This window comes from Camelus bactrianus, chromosome 32 (assembly GCF_048773025.1).
Source record: "Camelus bactrianus isolate YW-2024 breed Bactrian camel chromosome 32, ASM4877302v1, whole genome shotgun sequence".
Classification (NCBI taxonomy): domain Eukaryota; kingdom Metazoa; phylum Chordata; class Mammalia; order Artiodactyla; family Camelidae; genus Camelus; species Camelus bactrianus.
Genome location: NC_133570.1, coordinates 11,590,845 through 11,605,241, shown reverse-complemented (window position 1 = coordinate 11,605,241; position 14,397 = coordinate 11,590,845). Strand labels below are relative to the sequence as shown.

Genomic DNA, 14,397 nt, shown 5'->3' with positions numbered 1-14,397 from the left:
CCCTGCAGGAGAAGAGGACACCCAGAGCCACCTTCGTTCCCGCTCCTCCATCCCAGCCTCCCTCCAGGAAGGAGAGTGGAAGTGGTAAGCGCCGCTCCCAGCCTACGCCCCGCCCTCCTGGACGTGACCTCCACGCTCACGCGCTTCCGGCTGGACTTCCGGCCGGACGGCACATGGTCCGGGAGGCCACACCTGGTGAGCCGCCGTCTCCGGCGACTGCGTGAGGGCCGCGCGCCAACCCGCCGCCCTGCCCGCTGCTACGTGAGCAAGAAAGTTCTTCTGTGGATGAGCCATCATACAGTTTTTTGTCTATTTATTACAGATTTAGCATTACCCTAATACAATCAGTGCTAAATGGCCATAATACATTTCTTCTATAATTGCACATAATTTTATTCACCGAAGGAATGTTCTTTTCTCTCAAGACTCTCAATTTTCAGAACCGAAACGCTGGGAGTTAAGGGGGCTGCAGCAAGGCAAAGGGTAAAAACATGTGCGAGGTAGTTGCTGGGGTTTTCGGCAGTGTGGTTGTGGGGAGCTGGAGCTCAGAGGTCAGGTCCCCGGGGTCACGGCCAGGTTCCCCACCTACGAGCCATCTGCTCAACAGAATGCTAGGCGAGCTGACACCTCAGCAGGGGGCAGCAGACCTCAGCCCATGGCCTGACCCAGCCTGCGGCCTGTGTCTGCAGTCCTCGAGCTAAAAATGTTTTTCACGTTTTTCAAAACAAAGAAGAATATGTGACAGGGGCCTTGTGGGGCCCATGGAAATATTCACTGCCCGGTCCGCATCTTAAAGGGTTTGCTGTGAGCATTAGAAACAGTTTAGGCTGGTGCCTGGCTTGAAGTAAGCACGCAATACAGAGTAATACATGCAATGCTGTTAATGTCTCCAAAACCAAACTGTCACAGAGCCAAATTCTGCATTTCTTCTAGGTAAACAGCCTCTCCTTCCCTCGAAAAAACAAACAAAAACTTGAAGAACTATAGCTTGATGATTACGGCCACAATTGTTTCCCAGGAAAAGGCTGCTGGTAGTCCAATTTCACTCACTTGGAAAACGGACTAAGGGAAAGAAGCATTTTCCCTTTATAGCAAAGGGACCTGGTGGTAGCAGACGACAGCCTTGGACATAAAAGCATGACTCAGCTTAATACGTTAAGAAAGACTGAGATGTTTTAAAATCAGAACAAGGCTTTAAGTGGAAATCAGAAAACATAAAACTGACTGAGCAACAGTATTAATGCTGGTTTTCGCAGGGACACGATTTTGCAGCGTAAACACACAGAATGGGGAACTATTACGAGGCTCAGGCAGCGACATCACGAAGCCAGCCTTTCAAAAGCCGATTAGATGGGTAATGTTTCCAAACGAGATTCTTGGCAAAACTGGTTTGCTGGTAAGGTGGACTAGCGCTGGACGTAACTGACGTCTCACTGCAACAGCGTTTCCCAAAGCGCGTCTGCGAACACCGGGCCTCGAGGATGCTGTGCGTGTGTGGGTGTGCTGGGGGAGGAAAGTTCCAGAGTCTGAGAAGTTATTAGGAAGACGCCACCCTGCACGCGCCTCTTGGGAGGTCACAAGGTACAACACTGTATGAAAGGCTTTGAGAAGCACTGCAGTGCAGGAAACAGGTGACTTGCCACGACCCTTTATTCCTGCATCGGAAGTGTGGCAGCGGGGACAAACAGTGCTCTGCGGGACGCTCTGGGCGAGCCGTGTGTCAGGCGGCCGCGGGGTCATCAGCACTGACACACACCAGGAACCTGAGGTTCCCTCAGAGCATCTGCAGCATGTTTTATAACATGTACCTCCACACGATTAAAAAGCTGCAATCTTTACACTATTAAAACCAGATACTCTCAAGATCACTAGCCAGCTCGTAAAATTGTTTGGCAGGGAAATCATAGTATAAAGAAAGGTAACCTGTTCACTCATCAATGTTAAGAAAAATTCAGGGGAGCAAATTTTTGTGTATTTCAATCAGAATGAGAAGTGACAGAGATTCTGTCTTTGTCACGGCTGGGCTTTCTGTCTGGAACGAAATCCGGCAGGCCATTTGTGTGGTTTCTCTGGATAAGTTCCATTTATTAATCATTGTACAAAAAAATCTTGGCATTCATTTGAAGAGGAAAGAAGTTACTATATCCAAATATTTAATATTTCAACATTGTGAAAGTTCTACTTTTATAACAGGGCTTTTTAAAATGGAGAAAATGTTTGGAAAATTTTTAAAAAGAAACTTATGATTTATTAGAGTACAGGATCCAAAACACGTTTTTAGAAAAATATAAAGTGCCCAAATACCAACTGACACAGGTGACAGAGGCTTCCTGGAGCCAAATGAAGCTTTCATGAAGAAACACATTTAAAAACAGTCTAGATACATATTTACATTGGGTCAGTAAAGGTAAAACCATCTTTCCTGGCTTTGATGTTACTCTAAGAAAAAAGGAAATCAAACGAGAAAACCAACAATTATAACTCTCAGCATGCTCCACAGATTCCTAGTAATGCATTTCATTAATATTAATGCCATAGTATCTAATTTTCACCTTTAAATGAGAGTAGTGTAAAACCCCCTAACCACAGGCAGGCTGGGTGTCATGAGTGGTCACAATTTCAAATGTTGAGTCCAAATCATCTGACTTTGGATTGGACTGACAGGAACACGGACCCTGGACCACAGCTGATCCGGGCTGGAGGGAGCTGGCTAGCCAAATCCTCATCTCTTTCTAATAACCGCTCAACAGCTGTCACGAGCTAGTAAGTGGTCTTAGGTGGCCGCCCCAGACCTCGGTCAGCCCAGGGTTTCCAAAGGGTAAACAAGAGGCAGTCGTCAAACATGGTGTGAAAATACTGCATGCAAACGGACAGACAGGCAGCGAGGCACGACTGGACCACAGCCCCCAAAAGCCTCATTCACTAGAGCCATTGGACTCTTTTCAGCTTAGAGAGTAAAATAACTAGGTCCTAACTCCACAAGTTAGCTTCTACTGGTTAACTACGAGACCAGCCCTCTGGAGAACTGGCAGGTTGAGAACGGTGGGAGCTCAGAGCCGCACAAGGACTCGGTACCTTCACCCTCGCCAGTGGTACCTGATACGAAGCCGGACCTCCCCGGGGGACTCAGACTTCCTCCTGATGCTTTCGTGGTGACTGGAGAAAGCGAGGCACACGCTTGTCTCCTTTCCCGCTGCTCAAACATTCTTCAAATTGGAGAGATTTCACTTATTTCTACCCTGCCATGTTCAAGAAGGTCTTGAAGTGATTCTAAGGAAGGACAGGGGGCATGAAACTTGCCCTTTTTAAAGATTTTTAAGGTTCATTACTTCTTTTTTTCTGACTATAAATGTGAAACCTCTTTTTTAGGTCTTTGGAGATCACAGAGTATGGTTTCTAAAAGCAGATATTTTAACATCAGATTGTACTTCCTACTATAGAGAACCCACCGCTGACTTAAGATCTATTTATGATACTGGAGTAGATTTTTAAAATTAAAAAAAAAACACATACACTTATTTTAAAGGGAGGAATAGATGAATGTGGAAAAGCCCATTCACAAAGGCTATTATTATGCACTTTCTCCAAGAATTTTATGTAATAAAATAGAAAACTAATGATTCGTGGAGATCTGAGCACAAATCCAAGAGATGACTCCAGACAGGGAAACGGTGTCATTCTCTCCATCCAAATAAAGAGACAAAATGCCTGAAATCTGTGTCAAAAGTTAGAAAGAAAGAAATTCAAACGATTCTGATTACCATTAATTTGTTAATGACTCCAGATCCAGGATGCTGCCGAGATCACTTCCAGCCTCCCCTCTGAATAAGCACTCAATTCAGGGCGAGAAGACAGACAACCCTGACTCGGGAGCGAAAACGATCCACAGAGAAATCAGAAAGAAATGATGCAGACGTACAAGCCCACCTGTCTGGCAAACAAAACGTCCGAGACGATGCAGACAGACATAATGGAGAGGGGAGGAAAAGAGTGATCAGAAGGGTGTCGACTGTGAGATGTCATGAAGACAGAATGTCACAAACTGTCACCACAGGACGAGCATACAAGCCATGCCACTGCACACAGTGCCTTTCAATGAATCACTAGTGTAGGCGGAGAGCAACATTGTCTTTGCAGCTGGAGGAGAGCACACGTGAGTTGAACGTAGTAGGAGGCAACCAGCACTACTGGTTAAGGGGCTTTCCCGGTGGTGTGAATCCAGAGGGGCCCGTGGGGACGTCTCCGTCCGGGGTCCTGTTCTCCTGGACAATAGCAGCAGCAGCAAAGGTGCAGCGTCCCCACTAGCCTCTACTCCACGTTCTCCTTCTTTGCACTGTAAATATTCTGCACCGTCTCATAGACAGACTCCAGATCCTCTGGGTACCGGATTTCCAGCTCTGCGTTTGGGATGTAGTGCGTGCCGGTAAACTCTGAGAAATAGCGTCCGACATCGGGGTGCGAGATTTCCTGAGGCTCCACGTTATACTCCAAGTTCTCTGTTGGCAGAGAGGCACACAGGCATTCTCATTAAAACTGGTGTTTCTGCAGCACCTTTCACCCAGAGAATTTCCTGTCACCCCCTTTTGAGTGTATTTTTGAGGTGGGGGAAAAGAAGGACAGATGTTGATGGAAGACGGAGGAGGGAACGGGAAAAGGTGGCGAGTGAGTGACCACTGGGGGACGGAGGGAGGAAGCGCTCCACATGGAACACGAGTGTTTTCCTTCTCTCTGACTAAGACATTTGGCTCCAGCAAAACCCACTGCCCCTCAGGGGGTCTGCACACTTGGGACTCAGCGTGTTGCTCTGACTCGATCTAACACACAGCCAAGTGTTTGGGACAAGTGTCCTAGCCTGCTCAGTTCTCACCAGTGGGTAAGCTTCCGAAACCTCCACACCACCCGGCCACAAGTCTCGTACCTACGTGCACCGCCCCCCCACCCCACCTCAAACGCCCCCCAGTACTGGCTGCTGCTTCCCCAGGGCTGCATGGGATCCCACGGGAGAATGGAGAAGTGGCTCGCACCTCCACACCCCACACGGATACAGGCTATGGCATTTGATCACCTCTTAGGAAAACCACGCTACCTCCTTCTCCCTGCTCTCTGTTCTGCCACTAGAGAAAGCAAGAGAAAATCAGACTCCTTTAAAATGGAATGATAAAAAAAAAAAAGTGGTGATAATACATGCGATGTATTTTAAAGGCCCAAATCCTTTAAGATGAATTTTCCCTGCAAAACTATTTGAAAAACAGCTCCTCCATGGGTCCAATGGAAGGACGGAGTCTTGGGGGCCCTTCCTCAACTGGCACAGAGGCCTGGTCCTAGACCGGGTGTGGGCCTCCACCCAGGATAAGCCAACCTCATCCTCCACGACCTGGACCAGAAAGGAGCTGGCCAGGCAGCCCCTCCCTGCTCTGACTGCGTCCCAGGGCATGCTTAGATTCGAGCAATGTGAAGCCACACTGAGCACAGCCGATTGCCAAAATCAACTCAGTGAGTCTCTGCACAAGCCTAGCCGACGGAAATTTGACACAACATTGTAAAATGACTATAACTCAATAAAAATATGTTAAAAAAAAAAGGAAAAAAAAGTGAGGAAAAAAAAAAAGCCTAGCCAACGGGCTAAAGAACACCAGCGGGCAGCAGGTTACCTCTTAGCTCATTAAACATCTCGAAATGCAAATTCAAGACATTCAGTGCCCTCCACCCGGAGGCCCTGCATCCCAGAGTATAACTCCCACTGGATAAACACAAGCACCTTTCAGGCACTGACAGGCTTGGCTTTCGGGAGACGGAGTCTGTAATTCAATCTGTAACTTTCTCTACCACAAGATGGGAGGACTGAAACTAATTTTGTGCTGACAGTGGTTTTAAGTTGTTTCTTCAGACTATGTATGGTGAGGATCTATCAGTCTGAGAAATACTGCTAAGGGAATCACACACAAATCATGTGCAAAGACAAATGCTCAAAGATTACCTTAGCATCGCTTAGGAACATTGCTTAGGACAGCAAAAAATCCTAACAGTCTAAATGTCCAACTACAGGTCACTGTGTAAATAAATGATGGCATGTTAATTCAGCAAAATACTTGGCAGCCAGGATAATGAGCAACCTGTGTTCACGATGCCACAAGGGAGGTGGGGATAAAAACATACACTACTTACAAAAAGCCCGGAAGGCCACATATCTGCGGTGCTACATGGCACAGCGCACCTACACACATTAAACGGATTCTTTTAAACTGGGCATGCCCGGTGCGCCAGACCCTGCGGTCCCCACACGGGCTCAGCTCACGGTACACGCACATCACTCCATCAGAAGCTCCCGTCAGGATGCCCTTCTGCAGCGGAGCAGACGGCAGCACAGAGTGAGGACCCTGCCCAAGGATCCAGCCAGCGCTCAAACCCAGATAGTCCAGGTCCAGATGAAGAGACCCTGACCGGGCGCGGCCAGGAGGGGCAGGGGCAGGAAAGAGGGGCTGGGACAGCCTGGAGGGCACACACTCTGCAAACATGATCCAGGGGTTTTCAAAAGGAAACTGAGGGTCTGCTGACTCTGATTTCTTTCTCTACTGTTTCACTAGGGCTCCAGAGATGATTTCATTTCTTCATGTTTTATATTTTTCTGATGTTTTAATTGGAAAAATCAGTAAGTGTAAAAACAAAACAAAAAACCCTCGGGTATTTCAAAATGCCACTGGCTGACAAAATCCCACACTCACTGCCCCCACCCCCCGCAGTGAGCAACCTGTCACAGACATACCTTCCTGGGGGACGCTCAGGGGTTCCACAACCGCGGCCTGGGGCCTTAACCAGCAGCTTTTCTTGCCTTGCTGAGGCACGCAAGGATATTCACAAACATATTCATAAAGATATTGGAGGGAGGGCAGAGAATCTGGGATTACCACCAAGAGATAAAAGTCCCTGTGGCTCTCAACTGGGAGCAGTTCTGCCCTGCAATGTCTGAAGACATTTTTGGTTGTCACAATCAGGGGACTGGTATCACGTGGGCAGAGACCTGGCGGCCCCTAAACCAGTGCCCAGGACACCCTCAACAAAGAGCTGTCTAGACCATAGACCAACATGTGGCCAGCGCCTGCTCTGAAGAGAGTCAGACATGCTCCAGTCCCGCCTCTCTCCCCATCTCTCTCCCCTTCTCTGTATTGTTAAGCAGCAGCTTTGTGTTGGCTAATCCTTGGCGTCTGAGTGTTGCCAGGAGGGCAGAAAGGTCGCAGTCAGGCTGCGATCACGCGCCTGTAAGGACACCATCACGGGGCAGCTGCGGCACAGAATTCTGAAGGTGGGCCCAAAACAAGAGGCATGAAAAGTACGGACGGAATGTCAGAGAAACCAGGAAACGGGTAGTGACAGGCCAGCAGGGTGCTCAGGGCCCCGCTCCCGGCTGCTAACGAGGAACAAAGCCTGAATTCAGTGTGTTTATCTGCCTGCGCTCCCGGCAAAATGGGAAAAATGTATTAATAAGAGAAAAAGTTTAAAGGTTGAAGTAAGACACTAAAGTTGGCAACATCATCTTGCGAGGGGACAATGATTCCAAATCCACTAAATAAGGTTTAAAAAATGTTTTGCTTGGAGAGGAGTGAGAAATCTAAGTGCTAAAAACCTTAACTGGGCGAAATATTAAACAGGGACTACTTAAAAGTCCTGGAAAAATCCTGAGAAGATTTTCTGATTCCCCGGAAATTTTCTGAGAAATGTGTCTGCTTATTTAAAATTTTCAGCAACCCAAAATATATGAACACATTCCTGTGGGACCCTGGGAACGGTACCCAAGGGTCCTGTGGGGTCACCTGACAACCCCCAAGAGGAAGCCACTGTCAGTGTGAGTCCCTCTCTCTAGTCCTTTGTCTGTGAACACACATGTATGCTGCTAACTACATGCACCCAAGGCTCTGCGTTGTTGATAATGTGTTTATTCATAGAAAAAATACTGTGTTGTTTTATATCTGTTTATTCATACTAACCACACAGGGAGCATTTACCGGCAACTGGTTTATTCAGTTGCAGCTTTGTGTCCACGTTTTGGATATGCCCCTATTTACCAGACAGTCCTATGAATGACACCATTTTGCTGTCATAACAAAAGGACCACAGGCCTCCTGCGTGAGTGTGTCTCCAGTGGAGGGACCGAGGAGAAGCCGAGGAGGGGAGCTGCTGGGTCAGAGAGAATGAGCACCTGAGACTCTGACAATTTAGAAGACAGAACAGAGCTGCCCTGTGAACATGCCTGAAACTGTACACCTCAGCACTGGTGCAGGGAATCCTCCCACGCGCGCCAGCACGTGCGACTGCCACGGACCGTGCGTGTGGGGATGTGTGTGGCAGGAACTTCAGTTTGGAAATGGGAGACAAACTATGGAAAAGGAAGCTAACACTGGGTGAAGGCACCCCACGGCCCATGCAGGCAACCAGATGCTTTCTCATCATACACGAGACACGTGTAAGAACGGGGTTCTCACGTCACAACTGGATTCCTGCCCTTCCAATCCGGGCAGCTGGCTTAGGTTCAGAGCATCAGTGATACCCATTTTCTGCCGTATCTAAGGATCTAAGAAGTAGGCAGGGAAGTTGAGACAGGAGTTGCTGCTCTCTGACCTGGTACCAAGAAAACACTAAAGCCTGCCCCCTAGTGGGAACAAAAATTATAAACACACAAAATGCTGTATAGCCTGTTAACATATTGAGGGAATATTCCTCTTAATTGTGCACACTAAAACTGTCTGAAGATGGCACACATGGGCATGGTTTATAATTCACTCTGCAACTCTGTGCAGAACAAATAAACAGAAAGCATTCACTAATGGGCCTGACCCAGGTTCCTAGGATCACTGGAGCCAAAGGTTGAAAATTTAAATCAAGAAAAAGTTTAAAAACCAAATAACTTAATGCAAATGTATTAACCAAGAAGTGTTCAAAAACAGAGTTAAATTCGTGCTTTTAAAATTTAGCCTCTCAAGGTCTCCCACTGGCTAAACGTAGGCTAATTTGAGCATAACATTGTTCCCAATGATTATAACACACTAAGCAAAAAACCTGGGATTCTCTGGGAGGGGGAGGTGGAGAAGAAAGGGAGAGAGAGAGAGCAAAGGAGGGAAGGGAGGAGGGAGGGAGGGGAGGGGAGGAATAAGGGAGGGGAGGAGGGAGAGGAGGAGGGAGAGGAGGGTGGGAGGGGAGGAGGAGGAAGAGGGGGAGGGAAGAAGGGGAACAAAGCTCGTGTTTTGAGCGGGAGGGTCAACTAGGAGCAGAAAATCACCAGTTAAAATTCTCATGTCATGATTTGGGCAAGAAGAGCCAATAGGTGCTAAAACAAACATGAGGATAAAGGTTAATGGGGAACATGGTATACCCAGGATGTCACAGTTTGATCCCATGGATTTCTTGTTAACTGCAGAGGGACACTGTCCCCTAAGATCACTATCTTAGCCAAGTGACCACATGCCACCTCACTAGTAGTGGGACGTTGACCCGTACAGCCTCTGGCTGTTGCAAGTGAGGCACACAGCCCTTGAGAGCAAGCACTCGGCCCCAAACACTAACCTGACTCCGGCGTAACTTCTGGTTTACAAACGACACACAGATAAAGAAACCGTAAGACAAATCCAGAATGTCAGACAATGTACAAGATATCAGCCTGGACTCTTCAAAAAGTCAAACTCTTGTGAGAAAGAAAAAAAGATGAGAAATGAGGAACTGTCCTTTACCAAGAGAGACTGAAGAGATATAATCACCAAAGGCAGTGCACGAATGCTGGCTGCATCGTGACTTAAAAATGAATAAACACACACTTACAAAGTTATTCTCGTGACAACTGGGAAATCTGAATACCAACTAAATATTAGATATTATGACATAATTTTTATTTGTTAGGTGTAATGATGTAACTGTGGTAAGGCAGAGAAATGGCCTTACTCTCAGAAGATGCAAGATTAAGTAGGTCATGTTGTCTGCAACATTCTTTCAAGTCATTCAGCAAAAAACTAAAATCTCTATATAATTTAGATAGCCTAAAACAATACAGGCAAGAGATATCTGTGGCCCACAGAGGGGCAGGGCGACATGGATGGAAACGTGTGAGACAGACATTCAGACACAGAATCAGTGTGGCTTGCTGACTAGCTGGAGGAGGGGAGGGGAGGCACAGAAGGAGCCGGGGCCAGGCAGGGTGCCATGAGAGGAGACTGGCAGGAGCAGGCTGGGGTGCAGACGCGGGAGGGGAACCATGGGTTCAGCTAAGAACACTTCAGATACAGGAAGAACGGCCAAGTGCCTCCATGGGCTGATGCCCAGGGGCTGCTGGAGAGGCGGGCTTGGGCCCAGAAGAGCTGGGGATGGAAATAAGGCTTTGAGAGTCACCAGCAGGTAAACAGTTAACAAGGCCAGAGAAGCGAAGGTGAGCCCCAGGTGTGTGAGCCCCAGGGTGTCGAGGACAGAGCCCAGCACCTGCTGGGCACACAGAGGCCCACAAGACACTGACCCTGTGCAGAAACTGCCAGCAGAAAGAGTGAGTCATCACAGCGTCTCACCCGCTGTCCAGCTCTAAGAATTTTCTACAAGTTTCAGAATTTAAACTTAAGAAAAGGCAATTTGCTGACATTACTCATGATCACTTGGTTCAACCTCCACTTCAGAGGGTGTGAAACCGACAACCACATATTAAAGTGTTTTTAATGAAGTCATTACAGTATTCTGACTACAACTTACATCGCACAGTGACTTAAGACACAATTAGGGGGTATTCCGGAACCTTCAGCGTGGACATCGGACAAATTCAGAACATGTGAAACCAAATACCCAGTTTTACCTACTCTCAAAAGCCCATTTTAAATATAATTTCTGGAAACTCAAATATCAAATACTGAAAGTCTTGATATCAACCCTATGTCGTGGGCAACAAAGGTACAAGAGGAAGCGACAGACACTGGCCTGCCGTGATGACAAGACAGTTCCCTCTGTTCCTGTGATACACTTGCCCAGAACGTGCAGTATGAAATGCTTATCAAGCGGTTAGTGGGGGTGCAAACAGTCCACGGATCATTCAGTAATTTCCAAATAACCTGTTGATTTTTAAAATTTGTTAGTATATTTTTTTAACTTGACACAGCTTCAAGAGTTAAATAAAATCACTGGACGTGCCTTCGTCTGACTCGGGGTGCACACCGACCCCCTCCTGTAACCTTCCCCTGTACTGATGGAGGTTAAGTGATCTGTAGTCTCAATTCAGAGAATTTCTCTGGTGTATCATCCTCTCTCAGCTTCTGATGAATTAACAATAATTAATACAAAACTTTTTCTATTCTTTTTGATACTTCTGAGATTTTTATAAAACTACCATTTCTATTATTGGATTTACCAGAACATAATACTGAGTTAGGTCAAATGTGATGTTTTGGGTCAGACACAAAAAGATGCAGATGACGGTTACGGGGAAGGTTCTTTGCCAAGCTGCCTGGATGACACTCTGTAAGTTAGAATTTAAACGTCTCTGTGTGCCTCAGTTTCCTCATGTATCAAGTGAGTATGATGATGACAGTAATTATAGTTCTCAAGTACAGTTCATAGACACTAGAATGCTGCCTGTCACAGAGCAGCATATGTTAACATTTGTGTTCATTTTTATTAACACAATGAACATAGTGAATGCCCTGACAGGCAGGCATGCAATAAACTCATCCCATTAAATGGAGGGACAAAGAGGCAGACACTGAAGGCATTTGTCTCTAACCTGCCTTCGCAGGCTCCATCCCTCTCTGCCTCAGGAGACCTGTCAGGGCTGGCAGTGACCCCAAACACTTACCAAGCACCTGCTGACTCTCCCAGGTGCTCTTAGAGCCAGTGCTGTGGACTGCAGTTCCCACAGTGGCCACTCGAGGGCGTCTCTAGGGGAGCACAGCCAGCTGCCAGTCCCAGGGTGCTAGGTGCTAGGGTGGCTCCCCCAAGTGCCTCATCAGTGCCCCGGGTTCAGGCAGGCGGTGTGAGCAGGGCACAAGCCGGCCCTCCTTGTCTGGAGGGAGCCAGCGGCAGTGCCTGCACTTCTGGGAATCTGACTGGCAGGGGCAATGACCAATCAGAACAGAGGTCGGCAGCAGCTCAGAAGGTCCCTGCTGTGGTGGTGGCTGAGGGAGAGGCCCTGAGGTGGCAACTGGTTAACCCGTGGGACAGCCGCACTGAGCATCAGCCCTGATGAGGTTAGCCGTGGGACGACAGCCATCTCTGAATAAACCGGTGACCTGCGTCCGCAGCATCCGAGCGCTCACACGTGTGCTTACAAGTGCACGCAGGACTGACTACTTACCTTGGGCTGCGTATCTACAAGAACCGTCCTCCACCAGAACGTTGTAGAAGGGCTGGTGGTGGCCGTGGGGCAGGCTGTGGACATTCATGTTTCGGATCCACTCGTGTCCCATCATGCAGGTGGGGTCCCAGCCGTAGATGACACAGTTATAGCCGTACCTGAGCAACACGAGAGCAGCAGCAAGTCAGCCCCTGGGACCCGGTCACGGCAGCTGTGAAACGTACAGACGGCGGCCTGGCTTCTCTTAAGCCCGCCTTCTTACAGATTTACCTGCTTTTACTCCTCACTGGATCAATCTTCAGGACGCCCTGGGCCCTTTTAATAAACCCCTCTTCTTATCAATACAACACTTCATTTGGAAAAGAATACACTTTTAACAAGAAAGATGGGACAACTGGTTATCCAAATGGAAAATGATATCAGGACTTGGGCCTGACAGTAATACACAAAATCAGTTAGTAGAACAAAGACTTTGGCGTAAAATGCAGAACTTTAAAAACATCTTCATGACTCAGGAAAGGGAAAGATTTCTTGAACAAGGGATAAAAATACAATCCATAAAGGAAAAGATCGAATAATTTGACATCATTAAAATTAAACTAAAGGATCCTGATTCGAATACACTGTGTGTGTGTGTGTGTGCGTGTGCGGGCGTGCATATATAAATAAAGTAGAAAAACTGGGGAAACACAGACTCTGACTAGATATTTGACGAGGTTAAGGAACTGTGTATTTTTCTTAGGTATGACAACAGAACGGTAAGCGCGATTTTTAAGAAGGAGCGAGCCTTACCTTTTAGAGTTACACACTGAAATAGCTACACATGAAATGACATCTGGTATTTGCTCCAGGGAGGAGGGGGAGGGGGCGGGTGTGGGTGGAGATGAAACCAAGACTGACCCACGATGCTAACTGTTGAAGCTGCATGTGGGAACGTGGTCTGGTTCACCGCCCTCCTCTCGATTCCCATATGCTTGAAATTTCCACAACAAAGTTAAAAAAAAAAAGAATGCAATAAAAGAATGGAAAACCCTAGCCAAAAACTGAGATAAGATATCTAAAACTTATCTGCTCATAGAGACTAATACACATAATAAAGATACTGCAAATCAGTAAGAAAGACTAACAGCTCAACTGAAAAATAAGCAAAATAATTGAAGCGGCGCTCAATCAAGGGAAACTTGAATGGCCAGTAAATACAAGAAAAGAACCTCAATCTGGGTAGTAACCAGGGAAATGCAAATTAAAACCACAATGAAATGCCATTTGCCATTTACTACATAAGTGCACTTTTAAAGGTCTGGCACTAACACATGTTGGCCAGAATCAAATCTCTCAGCTCCCGGCCTGCTGGTGGGGTGTAAATCAGAACAGCTGCTTTGGAGGCGGTTAAATTCTCCCTCATCAGTTGGCCAGGCCCATACCTCATGGCCCAGCGAGTCCCTACCCACACTCAGATCCAGGGGGAGCGGAACTAGAGGAAGAGATGAGGGAAGATGAACAGAGGAGAGGAGAAAGGAGCGCTTCCATCCTCCCACAGAAAAGGTCACTGAAAACACGAGAGGACCTCCCTGAGAGGAGAGTGAGTTGCTTCTTAAAAAACAAAGAGGGTCAGGATGAGGTTCGGCCCTGGGTCCTTGCTGCATTGGGTCGGGTCCCCTTCAGGCATGTCCTGGCTGCTCCTGAGAAGCGGGGCTCACGGCACTGTGTCCTCTGCAGCCAGAGGCGGGGTGGACGTGGGGACACTCACCTCTTGTGTTTCATAATGAGCCCAATGGAGTAGCAGACATCTCTGTGCTTCTCGTGGGAGCGGAGCTTCACCTCCACGCCCACCTCCTCCTTCTTACGCTCAATGTGCTCGAGCGTGTGCTGCACCAGATAGCCCACCGCCCCGTGCTGCCCGGGGTCTAGGGTTTGGATGTGCTGGAGGATGTCAAGCACCTTCAAGACAAGACAGAAAGACTAGGAGATAATATTTTCATTTAGGCCTTTTCTTTTTCCTGGCACGGGATTTAGCCCTACATAACCTGACAAGGACGGCAAGGCGGGCTGGGCTGACGGTCCGAGTCTCCATGACCTCTGTGCCA

General features: G+C 47.6%; 1 protein-coding gene across 2 annotated transcripts in view; it reads right to left on the bottom strand.

Annotated features, from left to right (window-relative positions):
* Window positions 1–296: 296 nt before the first annotated feature.
* FBXO21 (F-box protein 21) overlaps window positions 297–14,397 on the bottom strand; it is a 38,812-nt gene continuing 24,711 nt past the window's right edge. Inside the window, exons 10-12 of one of the 2 annotated variants that reach the window (XM_074356472.1) lie at window positions 14,061–14,272; window positions 12,311–12,468; window positions 297–4,496 (exon numbers count right to left, since the gene is read on the bottom strand). In XM_074356472.1, coding sequence (XP_074212573.1) covers window positions 4,309–4,496; window positions 12,311–12,468; window positions 14,061–14,272 — 558 coding nt within the window. In that variant the 3' untranslated portion in view covers window positions 297–4,308. The remainder of the gene's footprint in view (window positions 4,497–12,310; window positions 12,469–14,060; window positions 14,273–14,397) is intronic. The other variant, XM_074356473.1, reaches the window with a different exon arrangement.